The sequence below is a fragment of the Hippoglossus stenolepis genome, chromosome 8 (assembly GCF_022539355.2).
Source record: "Hippoglossus stenolepis isolate QCI-W04-F060 chromosome 8, HSTE1.2, whole genome shotgun sequence".
Lineage (NCBI taxonomy): Eukaryota > Metazoa > Chordata > Actinopteri > Pleuronectiformes > Pleuronectidae > Hippoglossus > Hippoglossus stenolepis.
This window is the reverse complement of record NC_061490.1, coordinates 7,200,793-7,216,907: the sequence shown is the minus strand read 5'-3', so window position 1 is coordinate 7,216,907 and position 16,115 is coordinate 7,200,793. Positions and strand designations below refer to the sequence as shown.

Sequence of the window (16,115 nt, the reverse complement as noted above, 5' to 3'; positions counted from 1 at the left end):
ATTTGAGCTTTTTCATAAATTGCCCGAGGTTGTGATTGCCTAAACCCCACTGCTGCATACACTCTCAGCAATTACTTCACTGACAAACATGAAAATCAACATGTTAATCAAGTTTTACATAGAAGGCACACTCATTATACAGCCTGTCTGAATAACTTGAAATAACATCCCACACCTACACGAGGGAAAGCTTTCCCATTCTAGCTTGAACAACAATAAAACTTCAGATGACGAAAATCTGCGAAACTAGAGTCAAATGACACAATGTCATACCGACGATAAACAGGTATATTGTTGATCATCCTAGTTTAGCAAGCTAGCGCGTCAACATTTGCCAATTAAACATGGAGCACAGACGACACTGTTGAACTTTGAGCATTTGATCTTTTACCAAGGAACTGGGGAAATCAAAACTTTCACTTGATGAGAGTGCTACATGATAAGTTTACAGGATTACAGTGATTTAAAATAACATTGGATAATTTTCTGTGGACAGAAGTGGTGGAGCGACGTACTGACATTCACATCTTTCTCGGGAGGTCCTGGTTCCAGAAGTAAAGTAAAGTTTTCCCATGGAACACGTTATTTTTACTAACAGTCGTAAAGATTCACAGCTGTTTTGCATTATCTGCTCCTTTTAAAGTCAAAGGTACACCCTTGTGTACAAAACATCTTACAGTTTAGACTTCGCTTAGACTTTTCGTGTAAGTTTTTTTTGTCAAGAAAATACTGAGACTTAGTAGCAGTAGTAGAATTTAGAATCCTCATGGAAATATTACAGAAACAAGAATGATTAAGAATCAAAGTTAGGACAAATACAAGTACATAGGAGCACACATAAAAATGAGTTGGAGGTTGATGGGTTAGGATCTGTCGGTCTGACACAGAAATGTGGAGACACAGAAGGAACTAACTGACCACGACCACTAGCTTGGATACTTTCAGTGCTGGTCAGAGCAAACCAGTCTTTATTAGCCTTTATTAATTACTGGTCCACTTAACCAGTCATGAGACTAAAACCAGAGATCTTCTATCATTGAGAGCTGCTGTTTGAAAACCAATTAAATGCTGTAAGCTATAATTCCCAGATCAACTCACCCTGTACAATATCTAATATGAGTCAATATCCCAATGTTTCAAATATGACTCCACCAATTCAATTTGAAGAAATAAATAGTAGCATCGAAAAATAATGATGGCCCAATAATGTACCCACAAAGAGGATGTAACCATTGTAATGGTCAGCATCATAGATACAGTATGTGATGTTGACTGATAAAGATACACATGACAACTCCCAGTGCAGCCAAAATATCTTGATTGCCCCCAAGTGGCTTGTTGCAGTATAGGTCATAAACCATGTTGATGAATGGGACACGGGCCAAATTAAAAAGTCAAAATATATGTGAAACAATTTTTTCTTAAAGATGGTTGCTGTCGTTTTAGGCAATTGTTATCTCACTCACTCGTGTCCAAGGGATTTTTTTCCCCCAGTAAGTTTGGTTTTGATTAATTATTTGCAATCATCATTGAAGACGGGTTGAAACATCATCATTGACAGCTGAGACCGACTCTGGCTCAAATGATCTCTTCAGCACAAGATGGCAGCATTCATATCCAGGATATTATAGCTTCATTCTGGATTGTGAGAGGAATTAGATACTCTTGTCCAGGTGTACATCATGTATATGGTCACCATCATACCTTGCATTGTATTAGTAAGGGGTTGTGACAGGCTCATTTAAAAAAAAAAGTCCTGCAAAAAAACTGACAGCAGAAATCTGAGAGCACAAGATTGGGGAGTGCACAGAAGCAGCCTGTATGTGACATGACAGACTCAAACTGACTGGCTATTTGAGAGAAAGGGTTTTGAGGGAAACTGTTTTCCAAATCTGTAACATGAAATGAATAAATAATGTTCTAAAAAAGAAAAACCTTGTTCCTGAGTGAAGAGAGGAGGTAAAATTCATCTTCCCCATCTAATCATCTCTAACTGTATCCGATATTTGTCTCTTCATCTGTCCATCTTCCTCTCTCTCGGACCCACTCAAACACACACAGCCGGTTTGGCTGGGAACATATTTTGCCTCAGGCGTTTCGTCTTGCTCCTAACCCATTACAGAACTAATGAAAGCAGCAAGAGGATCAAATCCAATGAAGCTGCTTTTCACACTGCTTAACCCTTATGGAAACCTTTGCCCTCTACACACACACACACACACACACACACACACACACACACACACACACACACACACACACACACACACACACACACACTCTCTTTGATTTTAGTGAGAACGTTTACTCATTGGCATAATGCATTCCCTAGACCTAGATTATTCTTTAAGTTCTAGGTTTAAAATGGTCTTCACAAAGATATCTGTGAGTACAAGTACACACACAGACATACAAATGCTGACACTCACCATGTAGTTGATACACAGGTAAGTATAAGCATTATAAATCGAGGGGATAATAGGTTCATACAAATGCAGGCCTATTTATGAACAAACTGAAAACTGTCACATGTAAATATCTGTTTTGTGCAGCACTTATTTGACATGTAATTTTCATATTTTAAGTGTAATTTTACTCATGTACATGTAGTGTTGATTGCTTCAATTATTCATTTCTTTATGAATAATAAATGTGTTGTGATGACTGGAAGACCTGATGTTGATTACTTGGTTATAAGTAGCAAAGTGAGAGAACGACTATAAAGTTCATGCAAACCTTCACAAAGACACAATGTTGGCATGAAGTAGATATTAGCAACACGCTCACATCAGCAAAGCATGATGGTATACAGTATATTGCTCCGTTAGCATTGATTTTACACTATTTGTCATGATGCATTATGGGAAACAATGAGTTGTTGTTTAAAATGTCATTAAACATTCAGACACCACTACAAAATGGCAGACTCAGTATATAGTGGACTATGTAGTGACAAGTGAGTGATTGTGGACACATCCTTTGTCCTTATGCTTTTTACCTGTGCCAAATTATTCTGAATATCTGTGCTCCCCATTCTTATCATTCTGATTATCTCCACCTCACCAATTGGCATGCTCCCCCTGGGTTGTCATTGTTCATGATGGTCTCATTTATGTGCAGGTACATCCTCAACTTGGTAGGGAAGATCCTAAAGGCTTCTTCATAATCAGCCAAGCTAAGGACAGTAAATAGAATGACTGCATACGAGTTTGGGTCCTTGGTGGGCCGGGGTCTTTGGTTGGCTCCTGTTAGTGGAAGGTCAGTAGGCAAGTTTCACGGTGCCAGATTTGAAAGGCTTGACCAAAAGTTGAGTTGGCCAGAGACACACATCACTTGCAGCTCCTGACATCAATCACTCGAAAACATCATTGGGCATCTACAACTTCCCAGAGAACTACAGAGAAGATTCTGTAGTACTTGTAGAACTGGGATTCTAAGTTACCACAGGCTTGAAGAACAACATGCTTGATCAACAAGCACTGGTCCTAACAGGTTGGCACTGGTCACGCGCAAGTAGCACTGAGAGTTATAATCATCCTGAAGTGGTTCCTGCAGAAGGCAGCGAAATTCACAGACCTGTGTGCGCCTCTAAGTGATGAACCCAGACATGATGGTTTTTACAGTGTTTCTTGAGCTTCCACAGCAGGTACAAAACAGAAAATGGCTTATTTCGGACGTGGTTGATGGTAAAAATAAATGTTGCTGAGGTAGGTGACATCAATGGCGGCGAGCTCATCTTCCTGTCTGGGAGGGTTTTTTCCTTTGGCTGTCAAAATTTCCTGATTGCAAAATACTCCATAAACAGTCCAGCAGTTGTAGTTTCAAATTCACTTTGCTTTTGGTCTGAATACGTAAGTATTCTCATACAAGTATGAGGTGTAGAAGTCATTAGTGTTTTGAAATACAGAGGTCATCCCTGAGCTGGTAGCTACATTTACTCAATTTTCATGGTAAATTCAATCATCTGACAATCTGTAGTCTTTCAACTGTTGTAAAATGATACATGTAAGACCTCTCAAAGGGCAGCATATATTACATTTTACTGAAACCATGAAGAAATAAACACTTATCATTACCTACTAGCTGATAGCCCTGCCTAGTGGGTCCTCCAAATGGGTTGTGACTGCCAAAGGAGCCTCCGTCAATAGACCCGTATGACATGGTTGGTGACGTGTCAGTTGCAGGTGCCTGGGGAAAAAAAAATAAAACACAACAAAATAAAATGTATTTTCACTTTGTTCTACCAATCTAAAAACCCTCCGGGTATGACATTAGCCCATGAGGGCTGGGGATGGAGGTTTTAGCAGAGATCCTCTGTTATTCATTCCCATGTGGATCAACAGTGTCATTATTACTAATCTCCAACTGGTTTCACAAACATGACTGAGTTAATTGAATGTCAGCGGCCTCCACAGTCACCAGAAGTGAATCCAGTAGAAGACTTTAGGATTTGGGAGAACAGGACATTTACAGAGTCCTAGTTAATGTTGGTAGTTTCCGTCGTGCTTATCCTGTTATAATAAATCAATGTCTCCTGTGAAACGGTCTATGATAAGCAGGGGGTGTGGTCGTGGTTCGCTGCTTTTGTTTGCATATAAGACATAATAGATACTGCTTTCCACCAACAAAAACTTCTGTGTCATCTGTAGGAAAATTTGTACTCTGGAACTGCTCTGCACTATAATAATGTTCTCACCTGGGAAGAACACAGACACAGAAATCATTTATTTTGTATAATCGCATAACAAATACGCTAGTGTCAGCATCACAGCTTCTCTAATTGATGATAAAAGGAAAACCTTAGCCCAGTATAATTAGGACTTTATTTTTGTAGCTCAGTTGTCTTGGTCATAATGACATTGGACTCCACAATGACTTTCTTTCAAAGTCACTCATTTGAATGAGAAAACAAATGCAAGGAGTAAACATTGATTATAGTTTACAGACATAATTAGCTGTTCCACTTTGATCTAGGTACTTGCTATGTGTGTGTATTCCTGTTCAACAAGAAGTTAGCAATATTTGAGTATGTTTACTTTTGGTTTTAGCTTCTAATCAAACTGAAGCTAATGTTGCCAATTAGTGAGTTTGATCACAATCTGTGTGATCATTGCCTCTATTTTCTGTAATGTTGCTGTGATTAGAAATCACAGCCACATTCTGGGGAAGAACCCTATCATAGCCTCGGAAAACAGGGGCTAGATGGTGTGTACATGGTGAATTTCCTCAGGACAAACACTACATGTTGGAATAAAAAGCATCATGGGGATATAGTTTAACCTGGGTGCATGCTGGATATACCCCACTTGGGAAGTTAGAAGGCCAGTTCATGTTGACATCCTCATGACGTCATTCATAAAATATGCTGAGTAATGATTGGTTAATCCAAATCAACTGTAGATTGTGTCGGCGGCAAAACTTGATTCATTTCTACACTATATGGCGTCTTTTTCTGTCTTCATATTGATATAATGAGGACATCCTTCCTTCTAAATGATCATAAGTGATTTTTGAAGTAAAGCAGAAGGTTGTTTCTTTAGTCCTGTACGCAGAGATACCTTGAAAAATACATCTCGTCTCTGTCAATGACATCTTTTTCTGACTTAACAATTATATTTACACTCATTTTATGGGGAATAACTTTCTGGTAGGTGAAAGTTTTAGATTATCTCTCTATTACTCGTAAAGATTCTTGGAGATTGAATTTTCCAGACCATATTTCCGTTGACCTTGACTTACGTTAATCGATCATATCAACAAGTTAGTAATCAGGAGAAACATGGCATGTGCAGGATATTGGAAAATGTCCTCATCTACCTCTGTCTGTCTGTCTGTCTGTCTGTGTATCAGATATCTTGAGAATCATCATCTTATCAGTTTCACACTTGATATGTGTATTATTAAGATCCCAAGGAAGTACAGTGTAGGAATTGGCCCGATTTGGACACGCAATATGTTTAATATTAACAAACTTTGAAAACGTGCTCTGTAGCAGTGGTAGCTGCGACTCATCAATGTAAATGACGTGATAGCGTGTTCTCTGCAACAGGTGTGTTCGCAACAACCAGTTTTGGCTTCTGCGTACTGAGTCAAACTTAACCAAACTTTGAATAAGCAGGTGAACAGCTCTGTGTGCAGCTGCGGTGGCGTGGCTTCACGGTTCTGTGGACTGAGTCTTGCAGCTGGTGTTTACTTGCCGTGGCTCAATTACTGCAGGTCACTATTACAGTTTCAGAAAGAAAGCTGCAACCAGCATCACCACAGGCCAAGAAAACAGCCCGTTCCAAACAGGCACTAAACTAGTTAACTTAAATTCTGTGGGTGACATTAGTGGATCAGGTAATGGAAGCACATATAACACACAGGTGTACATATTCCAGACAAAGGTTTAACATTACTGATGGCTGCAATGCACCAAAACATTGGCAGTCAAAATAAATATATCCAGTGTTAAATAAAAATTGTTAATCGGCTGGACTAATTTTAACGTGTAAGGATATAATTGGAAGGAAATATTGGTGGATGGCTATTTTTCCTTTTGGACAGAGCCAGGCCAGCTGTTTTCCCCTGCTTCCAGTTTACCATGTCCTGAGTCTGGCCCTGTTCTCAGCATGCCGATAAGAAAGTGACATGGATCCAATGATTTTACACTCAAACAGAAAGGAAATACATTTGTTTTGAAACATCTTGAACGTCCTTCAAGCACTAAACCTGGTAAAGCTCCAAGAGGAAGAAAATAATCCCTGTACTGATCTCAGTTTCTCTGCAGTGTGGCATGATGAACATTACAGCCTCTGAGGGCTGCTGCAGGGATCCAAACATTTAGTAATTTTAAATGTTTGAGCATGACTAAGTCCGCCTCAGATGTGACTAATATATTAGTAATAATGTTTGGGCCTTATTATCTAACATATATCTGTATTTCTGCAGCAGCACTGCTATGTACTCGGTGCAGATGTTTGTTAACAGATGAAAGAAATTAGACTGGTTCAAGAGATGAAGGATTCAGTGAATAAACTAACCTGTGAATCAGTCAGGCTTGTTCATATAACCCACTTGCATGTGGAGATTAGAGCGGGGTACAGAACACTTATCTACATTCTGCTGTAAAGGTCAACTCATCCTGTGAACATGTGTTTAACCCGAGGCCAGAGACACACAGCTGACACGCATGTCAACAAATCTCCCTCAGCGCCTCGGCCTCTCTAACAGAAGTCAGAATGTGATAGTGGTGAAGTGGCCAGCGCTCTTTCCCTACCGTGAAAGACAAGCATTCAGACAAGCAGGAGAATGTGATTACACAGAGTCACTGTGCTGCCCATTGTTGTGGTGGAGCCAGTGAATCCAGCCTATAGGATTGGCATAATGGGTGCGAAGTGGGACAGAGGAACAGCCAGAGATTCGGCGTCCACACTTTACACGGAGACAGATTCACTGGGCCGAAAGAACATTTAATCCCATTAATTTTCATAGAGAGGGGAGATTAATTACTTCTGGCAGTCTATAAACAATCTTCTCTCTGCTTGATTTCAAGCCCAGTGACTGTGCCTCACATCCCTCTGAAGCGCGGACCCACGCCGCCTCTATCTGCATATGAGATGCACACTCATGGATGCACATTCATGTCTATACACACGCATTTGGATAATCCAACACTGTGTTGAATTAATAATCCACTTTGTTCACTTACAAGTGAAAACTCAGGTAATTTGAGTGGTGATAGATAAATAATATAAAATATATAAGTATTGTCTTATAAATAGCTAGGCTAAATTGCTGTGCCAATGCTCATGCACATGGCTGCATCATCCTCTGGGACGTTCTCAGAGTTTGCCCAATACTATGAATTATCAACCATATATCTAATGAATTATGTTTTAAACTTCATCAACATTTTGAAGTTGAAACATACAGTGAAATGTTCGATGACAATATTTTTTCCCACCATAGTATTTGATGTTACCGTACAACTTCCGCTTGTAGTGATGACAGCCGTATTTAAGTTTTTTATGGTTAGCTTTAAGCACTCAAAAGATCAGTATTACACTGATTTCACACCGAAAACTAACTGTATATTCAACAAAACACCACAAACTAACCATTCAGTATTTTCATATGTTTTTTATGTTCTTAAAATTCACAGCCGTTATCCTGTTCACCATCCTTGTACATTAAGATACACTACTCTTACTCTTTAATTTTAGTATACTGCACTGTTTTTTAACTGTCTGGACATTGCACGTTGCACTGATGTCATAATTGTTTTTACTTGTGTTACGACATGTATGTTATACGTATGTTATAAGTAAAAGTTGTTTTGAATTGAATTTAAATTGAATTAAATTGAATAACTCAAGTTATTTTGTCGGTTGGTCCTAAAACATTAAAAATACTAGCGGACATGCAGTCACCATGCAGTCACCAACTTAATTCAAGTGTTTGAATTATAATTTTTACAGTTTAATGATATCAAAAGGCTACTCCGCCTAAATGTTATTTGTGTCACATGTTTAATTAATCTATGACCAAGTAAAATATGGCTCATCTCAACACAATTGGTGCATATCCAACTTGACACAATAAAAACAGTTTATTTATACTTTCATTATCCAAAATTTTTTGATTATGAAATTGAATGTTAAGTGTAAAACATCACAAATAAGTGAAAAACACTCATGGCATGGTGTCTTCAACTGTTTTTCCAAATGTTCCAAATAATAAAATGGTCACAAATCTCAAACTGGAAAAGCTGTTCATGGATTTAAATTTAGAAACAAACAACTGTTACATACGTTGTCTGAAGTGTTTCTAGTTTAGCAATGGCATTAACTAATTCTCAGACATTTTCTCACACTGCCCTCCAGGAGCGACAGGCTGGGCCACATGGATAAAAGACTGGAGTATAAAAGAAGAAGTGGACATGAATTTGAGCAGACTAAAATGTATGAATCCTGTGGTGGTGAGCATGATGTATGTGTGTGTGTGTGCAGTTTCAGTCTCCTGCTGTCCATCCAGCTCTGAACCTGCATCTCATCCACAATCATCTCCTCCTCAGTATATGTACAGTATTCAGAATAAGGACCGGTTGGGTCACCTTGACAGAACGTTGTGTGACCTTGTGTTCTTCCCTTGTTACCAGTCTTGACTTTTTGTTTGCCTTGTCTCTTTTGCCTGCTGACCCTGTCCTCTCTGTTCACAGACACAACTCTGCTCTTGTCACGCTCAGCCAGCTCCCCAGTCACACTCTCCCCTGAACTGAAAGTCCCTGGAACCCATTTGGACTCACTCTGCTCTGTACCTCTGACCTCTGGACTCTGCTGGTTTTGTTTCTTTGTCATTATTTAACCCTGTTCCCTGCACTCCTGTTTGTATCGCACCTTCATTCATTGTCAATACATTCTTAACCTGAGACTTGTCTGCAACTGAGTCCAGCCTGTTCCTCAGTGTAACATTTGTCTTTGCTAGTTTCATACTGACACAGTGTTCATGTTTCCATCCAGTGCCGTTGTTTGAATTGAAAATGCACTTGCTCCCACCTGAGCGCACTTGGGCACGTTGGTCTTTAAATCAGGTGTGGTCAAGCACGTTGATGCATTGCTATCTTGAGGCAGTAGAAAGCGAATGACCAACAAAAATCTGGTCTGAAATCTGACTAATATACGCCTACATAGGCAAGTGCACAATGCACATACACTCTGCTTGTCACACGGTCTGCTCATTCACTTTGCGCATGAATAGGAGCAGATTTGTATCCACTGCAGAGAAGCATTCTCTCTTGCTACATGGGAAATCTGCCATTATAATAGAAATCCAGCGATAGTGCAAACTCACCTGCTTGTAAAAGGTAATGGGAGGTGGAACTCTGACTGGTTGATTCCAAAACACACCCGTGGTTCATAAAGAAACCGAGGACAACCCTTGTGAACAATGCATCTGTTGTGAAAACCATTTCCTCCTCTGTAGAAATTAGAAAAGCGGATTTGGACACATGCAATTGCAGGTGTATGGTTGATTTCTCTCCTCTGCACAGAATGAAACAAGCTGTGGCACCTTTGCTCAGCTTTGTCGAGCCTGAGAGCTGCTGCTTTAGTTGTGCTTGACTGGGCTGCTTTCTTGTTGCTATAATATTAGATAAAAAAGGATATAAAAACGGCATCTACAACACAATAAGTCAGGTGTAGGTGATAGTTTCTTCATGTAATGTGAGCTAAGAGAGCTTGTTTTTTTCCCCCCCATTTCTTTTATGTGTTAATGGGAAGAGAGTGCTCATTATTGGTGGAATTCAGGGCACAGTTATTCACTGGCAATGTTGTTAGGCAGTGGCATCAGTGTATCACCAGTAGGTGCCAGTGTATGTTCAGGAAAGGTCACAGCGAAGTCAGATAATGAGAATCACAGTCTTGTTGTTAATCTAAACTAATATTATTGCATTTTGCAGGTAAGCCTGTGGTATCCTGGTATTGGAGCATTTTGCATTAACACTCTGCTAAATTATCTGTGTTAATTAGCGACCGTATTGTAGGTTTAGCCAGTTAGCAGCAGCTAATGTTTGGTTTATGTTCACCAAGTGGCAGTGAGAGTAAGCTCTCATGTGTGGGAGGCCCTATGTTTACAAATATTTACTGTTTATGAAGAAATATCAGGTATGCTGAGGGAAGACTATTTGAATGGGCGTTAATGAGATATAAAACCATTTAAAGCATTTGAGGGGTGGTGTGATCTTTAATTTGTTTTTATCTAACGTGTTGTTTATAGTGAAAGTCATATAGTAACAAAAAGCAACAAAAACTATGTACAAGCATTTTGTACATTATAATGAGCCTCTGTAACATCATTCTGTCCACTGCTATATTTTGCATACAGCTGCAAAGGGATAATAAAGGAAATAAATATATTTGCTGTATTTCTTTTGTAAAAACTAAATGATAAATAAAATGCATTATTTTGACTATTATTATTATAAAAATAATATGCAATAACAAGAAACATGACATAGCGGTCTTGTTTTCCTTAACACCTATACAGTACTGTATATACCTTCCTCCATCTTTTTTTATTCAAAATGACATTCAAATATTAAATAGACATAAAAATGTTTGTCTCGCCCAATGTCAGCTGGGATTGGCTCCAGCTGCCTTTAAAGAATAAGCGATAAAGATAATAGATGGTATAAAAAACAACAATATAAAATGCACCCCACACAAATATAATCAACCTGTAAAATAAAAATGTATTTGTTAATATGTAAAATATATATATATATATTTCATAAGCATTTTCAGTGCAAACAAAAACTAATCTGAGTGTTGAGATATTGTTCTGGTAGATGAAAAGCCACTTATAGATGAAGACAGTCCTTGCTTATAGAGAAAAATCGGCTCTCACACTGGTAAACAGAGCAGAAGTAAGGCAGAGCGGTGTGCACCCCTGTGTGACACTGCAGGACACAGAAGGATGGTAAATACTGGCCTGGCAGGGCAGAGTGACTGGATGCACAGCTACTCAGTCCCCCACTCCTTTCAAAGCTGTCATTATCAGCAACACAAGGCTTAGCTTAGCCAGAGCAGGCAACTGAGCAGAAATAAGCCTACACCCCGGACACAAATGCTGCATTTATCTCAAACAAGCAGGGCCAACCTGAGGCGGGATTGTGCCTGAGCGAGTGAGTGCCAGGGTTCGACATATATGGATTTTCTTCTTTTTTTTCAAAGCTGATAACATTATTTCAAGATCTAAGGAATCAATAATATACTTGTTATTTAATTATTTTACATTTTACCATGTTCTGGTGATTCCTTTAGCCCCAAATCCCTAAAACAACTTACATTTCCTTTCTTAAGTAAATAGATTTTGCATAATTGTGTATCGTTTTTTTTTTAACACACACACATAGTTACATGTAATACTGCATGATTTGATGATGTAAGACCTAACAGTATAATAACAAAATACAGTATATGTTCAATGTTCAGCTGGATTGTGTTATTATATAAAACAAATGTGGTCAGATTGCTCTTTTTTTGAGATGTGTGTGTCAGGATGCCACTGGTGTGTCGGCTTATGTGGAAAAGAATGTTTAGACATGCGTCATGTGTGTCACCCATAAACCTCAAGCCTCTGAGTGGGTGTTTCCCATTGCATCGGTTCAGTGACGGCTGAGAGCCGGCACTGCCAGGAGATGTACTGTCGACTTGTGTGGTATTCTACAGGCTGGATGTGATACATGTCCACATAGTGCTATCAACCGTTAGCAATTCAAACTGTCTGTTCCCTTAAATTCCATAAATGCAATGCTGGCAGAATGGGAGGGAGAAGAAATAATCCCTGATTCTGACTTGGTTCACGCAGCTTTCCAAGTTGCCTGTGTAGTGATCACAGCAAATCATTTTAACCATAATATAACCAGTACTACGACAGCCTTTGACTTGTAATTCCAATTGTAATTAGATATCTGGAATTTCTGACACCAACAATATCTTTAACTTATATGAAAAGAACTACAAATATACAAACTGTTGGCTGAATGATGCCAGAGCTGAACAGATGCATCAGCTCTGGCAGTGACTGTACATCAAATACAATTGTTACGTTTGTGCCAGGGATTCACTTTGGGAAAAAGTGCTGATTATACTAAACATAATTACGTTTATCTGGTGTGATGACGAGCTTTAAAACCAGGGCTAACGAGTTAAAATAACATCAATCAGATTCCTTTAATGGTTGACAGTGGGTATTTCCGAAGATTAGTGCTGGCGCGATCTTCATAACAACAACTAATCACAGTGTCTCGCTCAGGACACACAACATAGCTGGCTTTCTTCCTAGCGTGCCATGCTAACTGTCCATGCAATGCTAGAGGGGAGTATACAGGGGGGAAAAAAAGAGTACAAGGTTCACCAACTGCCTCTGCCACCTCTCTAAAGACTCATATCTGTTTGCATTTTCATTATCGTGATTCGATTGGCTAGCTCCAACGCTTGAATATTTGTTCGGCTGATGCCTGTGCTGCAGTTTGAAAAGTTAGGCTTTTCTAAACTTCTACCGCTCACAGTGCAAGCGAAGAAAAGCAAGGGGACCACAATTCAGTTTGGCACCTTAAGACGTCAACGTGTTCAAAGTGGGGGATGCTTCTCCTGTTCTTCCCATTTCTTCAATTTGAATGAAGACAGCATCAGCAACAGTGTTGACCTTCCAGCATCACTAACCCAAGTCTGGCTCCCTCATGCTGATATACCTGTGTCTGAAAATAATCAATCCTCTGCTTTACAGCAAGTTTCAGTTTTCTGTTTAACTGCCCGTCCCACAGCTTTACTGTTTAGCTTCACTCTCACTTCTACTCTCCATTAGCACCAAACAACAGACAGACAGGTAGAGACTGGCTGGAGAGCACAAAGGATCATTTAATGGCTAACAGGGCCAGATCTTTTCCTCTCCTGAAGGAGATCAAATACAGAACTACAAGAGATGAGAGGAGAACGTTAGACTTCTTCTCATTAGGTGGCAAATTAGTTAAATGTTACACCTTTCAGGAGAACTGTGACTGAAATGACAATGGCAAAGGTGTACAGTATTAACTGACCAGTTCTTAATGAGCATCCTCAAAATGACAGTGCAAAGCCACACCAGAACTATAATGTAATATTTCATAATGTTTCTTACAATAACAGATGTGTGTTCTATAATCTGTTCTGCGTGTGTTCTTTGTTAAGTCCTACTAACTTATCTCTCCAGTAGAATCCAGAAACTCAAAGAGCCACACTGGTGGTATACGTTAATAATATTATTATAAGATTTTTGTTTTCTTCCTATCACTTACAAATAAATGTATTGTTTCACACAATTACTTAAAATTATGCAAACTGTACTGTAGGATTTAGATTATTATCTAAATCTATCAATATCCTCTAAATCATTCTTCCTGGCAGCCTTTGGTTTCTATGCATTTCATTATTGTATTGAAATCAACCTGCAGGTGCATCAGTCTGATCATTTCCAAGACAGAAGGTGATGTTGTGGTATTTTCCAGAGGATTTCCTGCAGAGGGCTCAGTAATTATTCTCTAATTACAGTGAAAAACAAAAACTGGCATAGTTGATGAGAACCATTGATTTGTTTTGAGGAAAGCTGTGAAATTATACACAAAAAATGGATGAGGGCATGTTATGTCAAGTTTATCCAATTAAGAGTTCAGACTTTTTCCAGTTTCTGTTACTCAAATAATTTATAAAAAAAATGAACAGCCTAATTACCCTGAACCTAATTAAATGTCCTCTTATTAATGTCACCAACTTTATCTCTTCCACTTTCATGGAACCTGTACTAAATTCTTGGAAACCTGTCATCACTTGACCTATGGATGAGTCCACACTTACAAGGTTCTTTGCAGAAACTCTCCTGCCAACCCCGAATTATAGAAAGTCCTGAGAAAAGAGTGCCTGGATGTATTACTAAAGGGTAGTCTGTGAATTTATTCAACTCTTGAAATAATGTCTTCTGACATCACTGCAATGATAAAGCAACACGTGTTACATGTAACATGAATATATTAGTTCAATATGACGTTTTAACAATTTCATGGAAGTTTCTTTGTACTTGCACAGACGAATAGATAAGAACTTTAAAAGATAAAATAAGATCTATTTTACATTCCTTGTGATTTAAAGAGGTGATAAAAGAAACAGTAGTGGTTCAAAGTTCATTCTTTGGAAACAACAATCTAATAACATCCATTTAGCTTATGATCAATGATTTTCATCAGCAGATATATATATAAATATAATACTGTACATCTGTTCTTTACTTTATTGTATTTAATCAGTAGACCAATTCAGATGAAATGGTATGGGTAATGGCGATACTTTAGGTTGCTACTAAGGGTGCTACGATTGATCTGCCACCAATGTATCTGCCGATATTGCCTCTAATTAGTTTGATCCGCGATCTCTATAAACGACGATCAGAGGAGCTGATCAGATGAGGCAAAACATACAGCTGTCACTCATGAAGTGCAACTCTCAACAGGGATGACAAGGAATTGAGATGGCTCACTCATTAATCTTTTAGTAAATACTTTTGTATTGTATCTTAGGTAGTAATTTAAATACATTTTTTCCCCTGGAGCTGATGCTGGAAATAGCTAACGAGTGAAGCATCTTGCTTCTCTGCTCATCTCTGTTGAGCGTTGCACATGCGCAGTATCGATTAAACATGAGGCTGCATCTGGGGCTTTGCCGGTCTGGCAGTTCGGACAGGTGTCTGATCACCGTTTGCTTCTCTGTGATGCAAATGACTAAGTGTTTGTGCTCTAGTTTAAGTAGCAGATGTGTGTGTTCCTCAACGTCACCAGACTCCCTTTAAAATCCTGCACTTTTGAGAGTTGTTGAGTGAAGAGAAACTTCACTTTGCGAAACGCTGTCTGGGAATAATTTGTAATTATTTGAGCCTTCTTGTAAATTCGGTTATACTATACATGAAGTTATTTCTTTCTTAAAGTAAAGCATTTGTGTGCATTTGTCCCAGTGTGTTGGCAGGACAGATGCTGGTCAGTGCAAACAGGACGCACATTTCTCCTTTCTCTGGTATTAATGCCTTTCTTCGTCATCTATCTGTGATGTGAAAACATCAGATTTCCACACAGTCAGAAAGTGTGTGTCCTGCTCATATAGGTCGGTCATAAAATCCTGCACAGCATCACTGCTGCAGCTGCTGACAGTGCAGGTGAAACATGCGACACAAACCAAGGGTGATACAGGAGTTTAATGTGGTGCTGAATTGAAAAAAAGGAACAACTTGACAGTAATAATGGACATTTATTGACAGAATTCTGAGTAGGATCCAGCCCCGTAGTGTTTATTTGCATATAGAGTGAGGAAGAGAAATTCGATCATAAGTGGTCACTTAGATCACCCATAACGCATGTTAATCACTCGTAAACAGGGCCATAGACCCTGTGATCTGTATCGGCTGATACTACTTCAAAAGGTTGCTACCACTGTAGGGGAAGAAAGAAGTAATTCAAATGGTGAAAGGGACTGAAGATACAATCAGCATGAACATTTTGCAACTTTGTGTTTACATTTTGCTTTCATTCATCAGAAATCTGATAACAGCTAAAG

The 16,115-nt window shown here is 38.9% G+C and overlaps 1 protein-coding gene across 1 annotated transcript in view; it reads right to left on the bottom strand.

Annotated features, from left to right (window-relative positions):
• tsnare1 (T-SNARE Domain Containing 1) overlaps nucleotides 1-16,115 on the bottom strand; it is a 145,487-nt gene that overhangs the window by 105,997 nt on the left and 23,375 nt on the right. Inside the window, exon 2 of the mRNA XM_035162801.2 lies at nucleotides 4,077-4,188. Within this exon, the coding sequence (XP_035018692.1) occupies nucleotides 4,077-4,161 (85 nt within the window). The 5' untranslated portion in view covers nucleotides 4,162-4,188. The remainder of the gene's footprint in view (nucleotides 1-4,076; nucleotides 4,189-16,115) is intronic.